The sequence below is a fragment of the Prinia subflava genome, chromosome Z, assembly GCF_021018805.1.
Source record: "Prinia subflava isolate CZ2003 ecotype Zambia chromosome Z, Cam_Psub_1.2, whole genome shotgun sequence".
NCBI lineage: Eukaryota > Metazoa > Chordata > Aves > Passeriformes > Cisticolidae > Prinia > Prinia subflava.
Window position 1 is genome coordinate 80,128,357 of NC_086283.1, and position 15,989 is coordinate 80,144,345.

The 15,989-nt window shown below is 38.6% G+C and overlaps 1 protein-coding gene across 48 annotated transcripts in view; it reads left to right on the plus strand.

Annotated features, from left to right (window-relative positions):
* The window catches only part of CELF4 (CUGBP Elav-like family member 4), a 676,060-nt gene that overhangs the window by 87,919 nt on the left and 572,152 nt on the right, over positions 1 to 15,989 (plus strand). For all 48 annotated transcript variants that reach the window (XM_063422567.1, XM_063422590.1, XM_063422542.1 and 45 more), the window contains exon 2: positions 3,373 to 3,455. In XM_063422567.1, the coding sequence (XP_063278637.1) occupies positions 3,373 to 3,455 (83 nt within the window). The remainder of the gene's footprint in view (positions 1 to 3,372; positions 3,456 to 15,989) is intronic.

Genomic DNA, 15,989 nt, shown 5'->3' on the forward strand with positions numbered 1-15,989 from the left:
ACTTAAGAGAGAAGTTGAGAAATGTTCATGATACTGCTAAACATGGACAATTCAAAGGGAATGGAGGGTACAAAAGCCTTCCACCCAGAAGTCATGTTCACACCCAGACCAAACAACTGATGGAAAGTGAGCAGTTAAGTTGAGCTACTTAGGAGTTTACTATGAAAACCTTTTTTTTTTTCTTCTTTTTTTTTTTTTTTTTTCTTTTTTTTTTCTTTTTTCCCCCAGTGATATAAGTGGTTCTGTGCACAATCATGAGGTTCAGCAGGGAAAATTGATTGTTCTGAAATTGTGTTCCATCTGGGAAATCAAAATGAAAAGAAGGAAAAAAAAATCATACAAAAACAAACCACAATTTTTCCTCATTTTCTTTTCTCTGCAGAAACCCCTCAACATAGCATTTCGTACGACATTATTTCAAGGCTCAGTTGTTTGGAGTGCTGTGTTCCATAGTGTTAACCTGAGTGTCTAGTGTTGTGTTCTCTAAAAAACATTCTCCAGGAAGGAAGAGCCCTATGGAGGGGTCATATGGAGGCACATTGAAAGAGGTAGCCTAGGAAAAGTAACAACTGAAAGAGGTTTTACAGTTGCCATTCCATTAAACATCCCAGTACAAAGTAGAGATCAATTTGGATGTTTCAAGGAGGCAGGCAGCTTGGTGCAAGAAAGAATATTGCCTTTCATCCTAATGCACAAGGAGATGAAATACAGAAAATCTTGCAGGATGGAATAATAGATACGTATTGTTTTATAAGAGGCTTCATGTTTCTGAAAATTTAGCTGATGGCTAATGTTGTATATGTGCCTTAGAGACCAATCTTGTGGTAAGCAAAGGGAAGACAAAAAATCCCCATGAACCGTCCATTTCAAGTTCAGGTCCAAGGCCTGCTATGAGCATTAATCTCTGTTTTATTTCATTTGGCCACTGCTGGGATGGAACTCCTTATTGTCTCTAAGCAACCAAGTCTTACTTAAAATAAACAAGATATTGTTTTTCCTAAAGATACTACTTTTTACCCACACGTGTGGGACAGACTGTAATTCCTGTGCATGATGTATGAATGAAAAGGGAAAAATAAACACTTCCACAGAGCGTACATTTTGTCTCTGGAAAACAGAAGGAGTTTTTTGACTGATCATATCAGAAAATAAATTTCTTTTAGATTTCAAAGTCTTTTAGTCCATAACACTATATTTATGACATCAGTGATAATTGGATGTGTTCTGAGTACTGTTTTGGGGAGTTTGGTACTTCTACCACTCTTGACAACAGGTTCAGAGAGAACTTAATGAAGCTTTCTCTCTGGTGAGAACTTGCCTCCACACACAGACACAGTGTGGCTCTTGGGCAGAAATTTCTATCTTCAGAGAAGAGTTGTCTTCTGCTTACTCTGCCTGAATTACAGTCATGGTACTGTAGGAGCTGCAGGACATTGTTACCCTGAACTGTCATCATGGCAATCACAATGAGGAGAAAAATATAGCTATCATTATGAGAGCTTTACACTGCATAGTTTATCTCTATAACAGTGTGCTATGATGTGCCTAATTAGACTGTATCAGCTGCTCCATGTCTGCTGCTAAAGGGAGACTTTCTTATTGTGTCTAGTAAACAGAGCTCTCAGCCTGTGATTTAGCACTGAAATTAAATTTAAGCATAGTTTCCCATTAGATTATCAGGCTATGGGTGACTTTTAAGGACCCTTTTCAATCCATTACTTCTGCTAGCTGTAAACTCTCTGCTACGATTTCTTCCTGTTCTTTGGTGGATACAGACTAACTGACAACTCATCCACTTAAAGTTAGAGGAGAACAAATCACAATAATTCCAAGTACACAAACTTTTGATGGTGTTCAATCTCCTTTTTTGATTGTCACCTTCTGCATCTGAATCTCAATTATTGAGACATAATACAGTGTGATTGGCTTAAACAAACTGAAAGTAACAAGACCTCCAGAAAGTAATACAGGATAATAAATAGTGAAAAAAATATTCATTTTCTTATTTTTCATGCCGTGTCATAGCTTCATTGTGAGAGAAGTAGGGTGACTCCCACAGGACAATCTTTGAGAAAAAGAAAATGTAAATTTATAGAAAAAAATCTCATTTTCTTGTATGTACTAATGTATTAAAACCATGTAAAACTGTGTATTTCTTCAGTAATATTGTCTAAGGAAACATTTTGGGTAAAACAGTGGGCATTGCATGGAGAAAATGCTCACAGTGGCAATCAAAGCTGAAAAGAAGTTTACAGTCTACTATTTATTCACCTTTATATATTCTTGGGGAGGGGGTGGGTGGATCAAGATGAGGTTAAGGGACTTGTTTGCTTCTTTGGTAGTCTCTCTGAACTTGTGCTGCTCTTGAAAGACATTCTCAGTTTGAGGAACATGCTGCCTGAGCCTTGAAAGATATTATAACTCCATTTCAGGGAGCTGGATGTCTTCAGCTGTAGTAATTTCAGAGAAAATGTCTTCTGCATGACAAGTAAGGTTTTTTTACTGCAGAAACTGGCAGGTTTTCAGTATACTGCAGTAAAAAGAAATAATCTGATCACATCAGATACACAACTGGAGTAAGATATTTCAACATCAACAAGTTTTACCAGAAAGGAAGCATAGAGGTGGGGAACAAAAGCATAGTAAGGTCCTACTTTGACAAGGCTTTAGGGTTTGTAGTTGCTAGATTAATTTTAGGAAGAACCAGAGATGTAACCAATTGGTGTATCTCTGAAGTTCAAGTGATCTGTGGGTCAGGGATATTTTTGGAGTGATTGTTTGGGCTTTCGCCTGATTGTGTTTATGACTGGAAGCCAGTGAGTCCTTGCAGCAGCCAGTGCAGGGAGGTGGCTTTCTGGTGTGATGCAAAAAGAGCAAGGAGTTTTTGGTGCAGGTCAGGCTAAACAATAGAAAATTTCCTCTGCAGTAGTAAGTTCCAAGTCCTTGTATGCCCTTATCTTACAGTTCTTGGTACAGAAGGAAGGGGTGAGACCTTTCAGCATACAGCAGCAAGGGGCTTGTTCCCAGTGCTACTGCAGGAGCAGGAGTGGGATCTCATACCCCACCCTGCCATCATGTAGAACCTTTGAGATCCCTAATCCTGTGCAGCCTTCTGTAACTGACACCTAAGCATGTGTTGAAGGAAAAATAAGCACTCACAGGTACACTGTTGCTCACTTTCCAGCGGGGTTCAGAGGAAGCTATGATAGCTTCATTTCTTGACTCTTTCTACTGACACACTAAGGAAAGAATTTTATGATTGATTTACTGGGAATGGGATGATGACAGGAAAGTGGTTTGTTCTACATCTTAATTTCACAAGGATCTTCTGTGAAATAGTGCTGTTACTGAGGTTTTTCTTTTTCTTTGCAGGCTGTGCCTTCCTAACATACTGCGAAAGGGAGTCTGCTCTAAAGGCCCAGAGCGCACTGCATGAACAGAAGACACTGCCGGGGGTGAGTCCAGACTGATAACTTTTTCTTTTAAATCTAAAATGGGTTACATATGGTGTTCTCATCTCAGATTTGGGTAGCATAAAATCTCTGTTTGTTTGGATGATTCACTATTTGCATTGTGCTAATAAAATCAAGATACCACCAACCCACCCAAACGGTTTCCACGCACAAAACTAAAAGCTTTTTGCCCTTATTGGGAGTCAGGAAAACAGTAATCAGCTGGTCGTGGACTGGATTCTGCCAGTCTTACTCAGCTGAGGAACTGCTTTAGGATTCTGACCACTACAATGAAATGTTAGAAGTCCCCACCAGGTGCTTCCTCTCACTACTTTTCTTCTCTGAAGCAAGGTTTGGCAGTAAGAAATCAAGAAACAGATCGCATTATTGAGTTATCACAGAATGAAAACATATTCCTGATGACAAAGTGGTTTGACTCAGTTACTTTAGTATTCAAGCAGCTGTAGCAGATTGGAAAGGCGGTGAGACAAGGAGAAAAGAGAGAGAGGAAAGATGCACACGAGATAATGAGGAAAATTATTCACATGAGCAAGATCTAAGGTTCAGACAACACAAGCAGAACTAAAAATAGAATCAGCATTGTGTGGGGAAGACCTGCCCTGCTGGGATGGGTTTCTAGTTAAGTGGTTACCCAGGGGAGGGAGAGAGACTATTTAGATTCAGCCAGAGTACACGAACTGGGAGCAGCCAAGTGCTCCTGTAGCTGGAATGGGGATGATTTCACAATGACCAGGAGCCAGTGATCACATAACTACGAGCAGGCTTCTGAGGGTTCCAGGATGCATCTAAACTGAGAGGAAATCTATCAAGAAGTCTGCCTTTATTAGCTAGTGTTCAATGATTGATTCCTGTGTAACTATAACCTACCTTTCCTCCAGAACAAGGCACATCCCTTGCTCTGTGTTCTGAGGAAAGTGTTGGTTCTGCTCTGCTTGTTTCCATCATCCTGGGTCTATTTACCTATCTCTAAACCACCTTGCCAGTATGGAGATGCCCACGCACTTGCTCATCTACATCTATCTTTGCTTAAAAGGCCATACCTTATGAAATATATACATACTTCATTGCCTAAAAATATTTCTGTCAGCTGACAGCTCCCTCTGAATTTGTGGTTTTGTTTTTTTTTTTTTTTTTTCCTTAGAAACTCCTTAGCAGCAGATTAAAAGTAATTTAAGTCTTGGGGCGTGGGGGGGGGGGGTGGGGGGGGAGAGGTTAAGTTTTTCTTCCTCCACTCCCAATGTTTTCTTTTTGCTTCTGTCTTTCTTGAATGATAAAACTGAATCAAGGAAAAAAAAAAAGAGTATGTTGATTAAGGATGTTTCAGGTAATATTTTCACTGAAAATTTTTGAAATATTCTTGAAATAAAATATGTATTTATCAAAACTAGAGATGTGATGAATAGGTTGTATTTAAAAAAGACTACTTGAAATTAAAGATTTTTCACTGAGACTGTTTGCTCTTCTCATTAGGAGCTAGATCATTCACTTGCACATAGAACTCTATCATCTATATGAGTTTAAAATCTCATCCTGAAATTGTATGATGATAATATCTTCAAGAACACAGTGGGTCAGTGAGATTGAGGACTCAGGTGTTGGAGAGGGATGGCAAGTGATGATTTAGGATTTTACTTTTTCCAAAGGTCTTTATAGGTTCACAGTTCTTTGTGTTAGAAACTTCAAGTCAGAAAACTCTTAAAGTCAAACCTGTTTTCTTCGAAAGTGGTAAAATTCAACCAGCTTTTGCTTTAAGATCAAGACTTCCTTCAAAGGCTGCACCTACTAATTCTAGACTACAGGGAAAGTAGTTTCTTCCTTCATTTGTGTAATTTCTGTTACATATACTGCATACTGGCCACACAGCCTCTAGAAGGCTTTTTTTTTTTGTTTGTTTGTTTCGTTATACATTTTCAGGAAACACATCAGGATCTCATTGAATTGCAAACAGTGAATCCTCTATCTAAAAGAGCAACCGGGTTTCTTAGAGTTCTGACTCTGATTTTCCCTTTCATTTCCAGTTCTGTTTGTCTCAGAATAAAGGTTTACTTTCTACCAGCAAACCCTCTTCATGAAGCTTTCTGCCAAGTTTCTGAACTCATCCTCTGAATGATGTCACTGTAGTTTATTTAAGGAAACCAGTCTTGTCTCTTGATAAAGTATCATGCCTGGATACTGTTTTATGGTTCCTATCTGAGTAGCAGAGAATTATTTATGACTTACCTGACTGTTCTTTATAACATGCACCAAAAATATCAACCATAGTTCATCACCATAAAATAAGAGGCACTTTTAAGGTCAAGGGTCTAAGTCCTTATTCACACAAGTTCACAAATGAGACGTATATAACATCTTCTCTTGACACTCCCCCTGTCTGTGACACAAACAGCACAACTGAGGAGGCATCAAAAACAATTAACAGGCACAGTATAGGTAAAAATAAATAGTACTAGATGAAGGCATTTTTTACCATTTCCCAGTAAACTGTACACTTTCTTGCACTTGCAATATTGCTGTTTGTGTTCTCTGTATTATAAAACACAGAACTCAGTAATTTTTAATGATATTCACATGGTAATGTATGGAAATGGTGAGGCATGACGAGGTTTTGTCCAGATTCAGATGCCTTGCCTCTCAGCTATGCATCACTTTGTTTTTAGTGGAGTGGCTACATGCACATATATTACAGTAATTACTTTCTGGATGTGCTTTGTAAGGTGACAGAAATATGTTTCACATATTTCTATGTTATATGTAGGGCATAAACTCATCTTGTGGAATAATCAAAAGACTTCCAAGCAGGTATATGTTGATTAATAAAGTCTTTATGACACTTTGTTTTTGGGTGGGAAGAAATCATGATAGATATTTTGAAGCAACTAGAATGGAATGTAAAACATAAAACTATCAGTTGCATCTTCTTTATCTGAATGAGTAAATTAAGTTCTTTTGGAGAGTTTGAAATTGTTTTGCCTACAATGGAAGGTTAATGTAACACAGTGTGTATGGATGTGTAAAGAACACTTTGTGATTGTTGGACAATTCAAATTCTAGTGTTTACTTGTGATTGTTTATTTTAAATATAATAGAGTGGCTGGATGATGAAGTATATTAGTTCTTTAATAATTTATAGAAATGCTTTGATGTTGCAGTAATTACATTAAAGGTCACATATCAAAGGTAATTTGGTTGAGCAGCTGTGATGGTTTCTCAGAAGCAATCAATATTGCTGTCCATGGCGCTGATTTCACCAAGGGGACTGCCAGATTAAAGGAGGCTTATTACCAGACAGACAGACACGGGGGAAATCAAGAACAGATTGGAGAGATGCACTATTCTTTTTCCTCACCTATAATTAACACTGTTCACCATAATCTGCGCTAATCCTTCATAGTGGGAAACCACCTTTTTTTAAAAAAACCCTTGCATTATAAAAAGTGAATTAAGGCAAGGGAGAGTAATTTGGGGAGCAGGAGTGAGAAATTAGAGAAAGTAAAAGTTGAGTCACCCCTGGGATTTCTGATACTGATATATCCCACAATGATAAAATGCAATATCAAACCCACAGGCCGTGGTCCCGAGGAAAGCAAGGCAAGGGGGGGAAAGTGATCTAGACAACGACAGTGCAATGTATGGGAGAATAACCTGCCTGCAGATTTTGTATAATATTATCTATTTGCCCCACAAAGCTCCACAGGAAATGAAATCAGTGAAATAAAATTATGTTTTAAGTGTAGTCATTTTGATTACAAATTATACTGAAGCGAACTTTTTCCCCCTTTCTTTTTTCTTTCTCAAGTGAATGGCAGAGGATAATGCTGAGAAATGTAATTACGCTATCAAGATCTACTTTTATTTATAGCACAAATAAACTGAGCTCTTGTGTGATAAGCACAGCAGCATTTTTCTTCCCCTAGTTCTTTGTGGCTCTCTCAGGCAACGGGAGAGAACAGTCCATGTATACTTGGTTGGAGGCACTGTCACTTTGCATAATGTTAAAACCTTCCTGTAAGACTTGCAAAGAATAACTACGAAATTAAGTATGTACGAAACTGTTAACCTCAGCAATCTACAGGGCTGTTCAGTCTGGGAAATAGTCTGGGCTTTCTTACTGTATCTATTCCTCTTGAAAGAGAGTGGTACTACTGGTATGCTAAATTTCTCAGTGTGTAACATAATTAGTTTTCTCCCTAACTGTTCTGATATTCTTTGTCTCTTCTTGCCATCCAGAAAAAATGCATTCTGTTTTATTCATCGTATGCAAAAATATGCATCTTTAACATTAGAAGACAGGTGAGCTCATAAAACTCATATTAAACCAATTTTTTAAAGAAAAAAAACCACCATCTAATTACATTTGCCTACAGTTTGGTTTTTTCTGTTTTTTTGTTTCTGTTTGTTTTGTTGGAGGTTTTTGTTTGTTTATTTGTTTCTTTTAATTAAAAAAAAAGGTTTTTCTAATATTACTGGCCTTATCTGACTTGAATTTTTATGTACATGTGAGAAAAGACACTTGAGCATAGGGCAGAGGACGGACAGTACCTTGCAAGGTTTGGTCTCTCTTAAATCCATATAATAAGTCTTAAATGAGACATAAGAGTCATGTGGACCTCAGAAGTCCTCCATGTATAGCATGGATTTTTCTGTTTAAGCAGGCCTTGAAATTTTATTGTTTTATTGTCTTTTTTTTTTTTTTAACATTTCAAAGCTTTTTCCAAAAGCTTGTTAGAAAACCATTAAACCACATATCACCCTGCATGCTGTGTTGTGCCAAAAATGGTATTATATTCCCATAACTTCCCATTTCAGAAGTTTTTCTCTACTGATGTAAATTGCAATTTGGTCAGCAGTGGAAGGCTGGATGGATTCCATTGATTAAAGTAGCCTGCTGAACACAGAGCCTGCTCACCATGCCCTTTAGATTTTGAAAGAAAACACATTTAATTGTTCCCTTGGGAGAAACATGTCTGTTTTCTGAGGTTAAAAATGAAGATGAAAAGGAATAAAACCAGATTTGAGGTAAGAGACTTGGAAAAAAAAAAAAAAAAGAAAGAAGAAAAACAGAAAAAAAAATCAGTCCTTCAGAAATGCTCCAGAAATTCTCCCTTTAAGATCTTTGGATGTCAATGTCATGCTTAAAGTGATTTTTTTTTTTTTTTTTTACACCTTGTTTTCTCCTTCTGAGTGACCAGCCAGTAAAAGTACTTTTGGATCTTGCTTTGGATAAAGCAGGGCAGAGGAGAGGAAGCTATGTGCACTTTCTATTTGCTAAAAACCCCTGTAGTTTGACAGTGCTGTTCTGTTCACCAGATGAGATGAAACACCTGGGTCCTATCTGCTTGGTAAACATTAAAGTTCCATTTCACTAGTTAAAGATTGGCTTCTGTATCCCTATAAGGCAGCCTTTAGAATACAAAGTAAACTCTCTCTCTGCTACCCAGTCCAAAGAGCTTTGCAGAGAAAGAACACAGTGCCAGCATCCTGACAGAATCAGCTTGTTGGATGCACACTGTTATCTCAGCTGAGACTGGTGAACTCATTACCTTTGTGGTAGCAAACCACACTCAGCCTGAGATGCAAAATGGGAAAATAGCATTCCAGTCATGCCTGAGATTTGGTGGCAATTGAAAAATGATGTGGAAAAAAGTAAGTTATAATGGTAGCATTGTCTTGTCTTTTTAATTTGATGCCTTTTGGATCTCAGAGGATGATTTCCAAGTTATTCAACAAAAGCTTTTGCTGGACCTTCATTTGCTTTATGTGTTATTCAATGACAACTTTTCTCTCTGACATGTCTGCCATAGGAGGATCAATCTAATTTTATGTACAACTGTAAAGATGAATGATAAGTAGAAAGGATTCAGGCAAGTACAAGCTGAATAAATTATAAAGGGCAAATGATGACAGGACTGGGGGTCCCAAGAGACAGTGATATGATAACAGAAACTAAAGACGAATTTATGATGGATGTAGTTAGCATGTACTGAGGCTGTTAATTCTTCAGGGTAGTTTTACAACTTCTTGTGATTGGAGCAATCAAAGTATTTCATTTTAAAGAGATGCTGTATATTTTCACTTGTCTGTTCTGCATATTTGTATGTGTGTCCTCATTTACATGCATAGCAGTAAACTCCCATAGGCTAGTCAAGCTTACCTCCCATCAAAGAACCTCTATTCTCCAAACCATAATGCCACTGTTTATGCATAAATAAATAGATAATGTGCAACGATTTGAGGGCAAAGCTGGATATCAGGGAAAAAAAGTTTCCATTTTGATAGAACAGAGCAATCAAATTTTTTTAGACCCTGCAAGTAGCTGAGCACCTCCAGCTACCTTCAAAGCCAAGCCGAGCGACTGAGTTAGCTCACAGATCCCTGATGAAAAATTATATATAACAAGTTTCAGGTAGGTCAAATTTTGGGCTTAAGCTGCTTTAAGAGCAGCTGATGCAGCATCATAAAGTTAGAAGCAAATCTGATCTCAGAGCAGTTCTTGATTGCATTTCATTCATACTCTTATTTCCAACTCTTGTTCCTTATTATTAAGGATATTTGCATGAAAATGATCTTTTTTCCTTCCTCTGAAGGGTTGTCTCTTGTCTGTGAGTAATGCTTACTCTGGCCTACATTTGTGAATATCATGGGCTGGATTCTGACTTCATTTACACAAGTGTAAATCAGCAACGATCTGATTGAGGTCAAGGGATTTATATGGCATAGGAAAGAGCAAACTCAGCTATATTTGTCACTGCTGAAATGATGTCATCGTGAAAAGTACCGTAGCTCTAAATGGGGAAGCATATTTTTACCAAGAATCTTTGCATGCGAATACATGATCTCACAAAACACTGAGCATCCCTGACACCTTCTGGGCCTTCAATAGCTCCTGCACCCCTTCTGGCAGAGAGATGTCCCAGCCACAAACTGTAAGAATTGAAGATGGTTGGTGTCTTGGTGTTTCAACAGTGTTAAATATTAGGTATTAATGAACTCTAAGCATTTGGATTGCCAGTTGCATCACCCTACTGATTCAGCAATGATGGCATACAACCAGGAATAACTTGAAAGCAGTAAACCTTCTTTCCTCATCCCACGTTCCCAGTCACAGAGACAGAGGAAGAGAACAGGCACCCTTTACCTTTTCATGTTTTCAGTCATATCAGTGATAGTTTGTGGCATTACCTAGCCCAGGAGTCATTGTTCATAGGCTAACCTTTCCATAAACATCCACTTCCCATGTTTGCACTCCAATGTCTATGCTGGTTGTGATCTCTAAGGCCACTGTAAGTTTCTAGTAAAGCACTTAGTAGAAAATCCTGTATAATTATGTGATTTGGATTTCTCCCTGGGGTGACATGCCCACCTAAACCATAGCTTCACCAGCAGTACTACTCATAGCCTGCCCTGGTACAAGCTACCTGCCTGATGTTTTTCATGCAGTGTACACATCCCTTAAAATCCTTCAGATACTCAGTGACAGTAAAATATTCTTTTTAAATATAAATGTTGAAGACCATGCACAAGAGTGATGGATCAGATTTCTATGTCTGCCACCAAAATCATTATCTTTGAAACACACAGACCTGTGTCTTGGTCTAGTTTAATTTAAATATTCTATATAATAGCGATGAAAACATGGACTTGAATGGTGTGGAGTAATTGCAGTCCATGACTGTAATTCCTGGTGGGCAGTTCTAGAGTAAGGACTTGAATCTTGCCTGAAATATTATTTCTGGTAGCGCTACTTATGCTATGTAGGTTAAGAACATCTATGCTTGTTGAAAACATTTCAATTGCAGAGTAGACAGCATGCCAGCCTTACCATGTGAAATCCATCCACTGGCTGCAGATCCTTAAAAAAAAAAGGCTGTGTTTCCTTCAACAGTAATCTAAGAGCATGATTTGTGTGCATTAAACTTAAAACTGTTGTTTAAGGACATCTTTTAAAGGACTATCTGAGCTTTTGGGCAGAAACCGTCCCGTCTCTCCACTTATGGATAACTTCTGATAGGACTTGATGTGATGTAACCCATTTAGCTCCCGTGTTTCCCTTCTGCTGCGCTCTGTCTCTGGCAGGGAGAAGGTGGTGGGGAGTGACTGACCATGAGATTGCACTATCAGCTGAGGCAAGCAGGTATCTGAAGGGATTTTGCTCTGTTGAGTAGCTGCAGTGAGAGACTTACAGTGGCACCGCATGTATGAACTGCTGCACTTGGCAGGTTCCCAGCAATGTCAAATCTCTCTGATTAGTTTCTGTAAGGAAACAAGGACAAAATTAAGCTTAACCTATTTTTCAAACAAGAAATGTGCATTTCCCATTTTTCTCTTTAATGGAAACTTCTTGTATCTTGTGTCCCATACTTTTCCTTCCTTTCCCCTTTCCCACCATGTCACTCCTTAAAAAAAAAAGTTTGGTAAAATACAATTTCTTGTAAAAATATGTGCCTCCAAATTTCTTTGATATCCTTAACATTTTTTGACCTTGCTATCCATTCATTTTCAGCACCAAATGAATACTATGGTTCTAGAATAAAGTTGTTCTCTTACTTTCGCCTTAGGTATGGCAAACTATTACCCTAAAATCCTCTGCAACTTTCTAGTGCATTTTTTTTTTTTGATATGTTGCAAAAAATGAAGTGTTTTGATCGCTGGCTTTGTAGGCAGGTTTTGGCAGAGCAAGTTTTGTCCAGCTATAACTAATCCATTCCAAGCTCAGGTTGTTCCTTCAAACAGATGGAGAAAATTTATTTTTCTCTTGTTCTTAGAATGGTTCAGTAATTTCTATGCCACTATATTGACTTTGCACGGTAAATGTGTAACTGATAAGACATGCTGGCATGACTTTCTGATTTCATTTACAGCTTTGATCAGTGGAAGAGCACTTTGTTTTCAAGGTGGTAAAACTGGAATCAGTTTTTCTTAGTATTTTTATTTATGGCTAGCTTACTGTCAATATCTTCCTTGGTAAACATCTGAGGTGTTGCTCCTGTCTTTTAGGTTATTTTGTAGTGTCCTTTCTCAGTGAAGTCACCCTAATGTCTGCTGTCTGGCCAAGCATTATTTTCTCCTATTCTCCTACATCCCGTCTCATCCTGCATGTCTGTCCTTGCCATCTCTTATCTCCTTTGTAGATTTACTGGAAACATTACGCTGTGTTCTTGTAATGCTTGGTGAAATGAGTTGAGATTACAGCTGCTGAGGAGGAACACCATGCTTCTCAACTACTTCTGCCTGGGAGAGCACTCATTTTCTCCAGACAAAGGCAGAGACTCAGCTTACTGAACATTTCCACGTTTTGTGAGGCCTCATGTACATAGATTGCAGAGTTGGCTTGTCCTAAACTTGATGTCTCTTGAAATCATGAGGCTTAGTGTGTGTAAGATTTTCAGTGTATATTCATGTTGCCCAAGAGAAACAAGGCAGCCAGGAGAAGGTTGTACATGCTGTGTTGCTCTTGTCTGTTCTTCCTCAAAGCAACTGAGGAGTGACTGGGGATTGATTTCTGTGTTTATCCTGCACAGGGGAAGGGAGTGGCATGTACAAGGGGTGAATCTTTTGAACCTTTCAGGGTACCTGTTTTGTTGGCAGCAGCCTGCTGCTCCCACCTTGTTGTTTTTTGTACCACTGCATCTTCACCTTACTTGACGTGACACTCTTTCACCTGGGAGAGGAGAGGCTGAGACGCTCCTGGGGAAGTTGGGCATGTGTTGATAGCATTCAACAAGCACAGAGCTTCTGAGGGGAGCCTGAGAATATGCTGATATTTGAGGGCTTTGTGTGGGTTTTTTTCAGAAGCCACAGTACAGGCTCTACAAATGTGGATACACTACAAAGGGAACAGAAATGATACCCTTCAAAGAAAGTGTCTCATGTCCCAGTGGAGATCCCAAATTTATGAATATTGCTATGTGTTGCTCTTTCACTTTTTAGTCAGTTAACCCTTAAACCTTTTCCACCAGTACTCTGAACCCAACCTGCCACAGCACAATGATAATGCTTCTAAAGTGAGCCTGTCCAAACTAATTTCATTGTATTTGTTGAGTGAAGTGCAACAATTAAGAAGACAGCACAAATGGTTCCAGATAAATCGAGTATTTACAATTATTTCAGTTTGGATAATCTAATGTGATATTCATTGTGCAGCTAAGAATTACATTTCTCGGTGAGGAGAGGCTGTCATTCAGTACTCTTGTTGGCTGGATGTAAATTCAGAGTAACTCCATGTGCTCTTGCAGAGTTTAAGCTTCTTTACATCAGTGCAGTTCAAATGAGAATCTTGTTCTCTTTCTTTAGATGCTCTATAAAGCTGAGCCCCTTCAGCTGTGCTTGCACTTTAGAGATACAGCCAAGGGAGCTGGAAGGTCATTTTTTTTCCTATTTTTTCAATTTTTTTTTTTTCCATGGACCAGGGCTATGATGTTGAACTTGCTCACTTTAGGGAATCCAGCTTTGTCGGAGTGCCTCTTCACTCTCCAGCACTGAAACACTGACTGACAACTTGAGTTAGCCTCCCGATCTGGCATTGTTACTGACTTTCTGAACAGCACTGCAATCAGATCTCCTCATTACAGGTTCCTCTCTTTCTTGGTATTAACACCTTGTGGCTGTGCCCCACCTTTCCACCAAATCCAGCTGAAAACTCATAGCAATCCTGGTTGAAAGGCAAGGGATTTATACAAGCATATTGACGTTAAAGGCAGATTGCTTCTACTTTCTGCTTCATTTCTTTGCAGGATACATTACTTCTTGTTCCCTCCTCCCGGTCCCCCGGTCTGCTCAAGCAGAGCACACTGTGTTGCTGGGCAATTCTCACCAACTTAATCACATTTGGGCCCAATGTTTTTTTCCTGCAGACCCTGGAGTGTGCAATGCTTAGGCCTTGGTTATTAGTTTACACAATATATGAAGCCCATTAGAAGAGGATAATCAGGGCTTGGAGAAGGCCACCTCACTCGTTATCTGAGGAGGTTATGTTAAGCCTCTGTAGTTATTAATCATACTTTCCCATGCAGATAGCTGAAGATTAAGAGTCACATTTATCCTCTTTGCTCCTCATTCTTACGCACTGATGTGCAAACGCTCTTTATAATCGTTGTTATTACGGTTATTCATAGCCCAGCCAGGACTGCTCCTGAGATGTCGCTTGAAGTCTTGCACCTTTCCGTGGTGGCCTGATGATACAGATCAGAGCCACTGGAGGTCTCTCCAGTTGAAACTCAGAAAACATCCTTGAGAGTCCTAGAAAGTCTCTGCTAGCTGTTATTGAATTGCAGTATCTTGTCCAGAGGCCAAGAGAATTCTGAACAGAAGCCGACACCAATATGAGAGCCAAGTTTAACGGCAACACTCTTGATTTCACTTGCCTTGCTTTTTAATACCGGCTCTAACCTTGAACTTTGACTAAGATGATATGCTACCTTGTGGCTTTTTGAAACCTAGCCTAATGTCCTTTTAATCGAAGTGAATGATCCTTTTTCCGTACTTCATTTTTAAAGCACTTAAGTCAACTTGGATAAAATCAGAATTGTATCAAGTGAGCTCAACAATGTTAAAAAAAAAAAAAGGGGGGGGGTGGAGTAAAATAAAAGCATTTACAACATCACAGATTCTTTTTCTCCTAGAAATATGTTTAGGTATTCATCACTGTCTTTCTGATATCCCATGTACACATCAATATACACTCACTTAACACACACAAAACAACTCCCAAGAAAAACTTGTTTAAAACCAAGTAGTTGAAACATTTTCTCCATTGACTCTAGTCATGGAGCCTTTGGTTCAATAAAATTAAAGTTAAAACAACAGTTAACAACAAACACCATTCAGCATTTAGAGCCTGCACAACCATCCAGTCACAGACCACATCTGTGTACAACTACTCCCAACTATTCGCACATCTATTCCTTTCCTTTGTGTCCACTACCAGTTTTACAGAACCTTTCTCCATTATTTTTCTTGTTCCCCTTAAAGAGAACCATTTTTCTGTGAGTGGGCTTAGTTTCTGAAACTGTAGCCATGTCAATGACACACAAAAATCCAAAGCCATGGAGACCATAATATCTATTACGCAAATTTAAACTCACCTGTTCATCCAGTTGTTAAAACCAGAATTTAGTGTTTGAACCTGGAGTGTGAGTTACCATATATGTAAGTTTTTCCATTGAAAATTTTCATTTTCCAATTGAAAATTGAGAAAATTGTTTCTCAACCTGTGAGGAAAGACAAATTTCCAGAATGAACTTTTCATAACTTTTCTCCTTTGACTGAAACAAATAAAACTCCAAACTCTGATTTTTCCTTAAGAAGTCTATCTCATCACCAAATGTTGTGCTTATATACCAATTCTGCATATCTAGAGAAAATCAGTACTGCTGTATTGACTGAGACAGAGTCCACTAGACTCTGTCATCTTATGATCTGACTTCTCCTTTTTGCCTAGGCACAGTTCTTGATAATGCATAAGACCTTTGCTAGGGTGTTACGATTTTTTGGTTGTTTGGTTTAGGGTTGGTGGAGGGG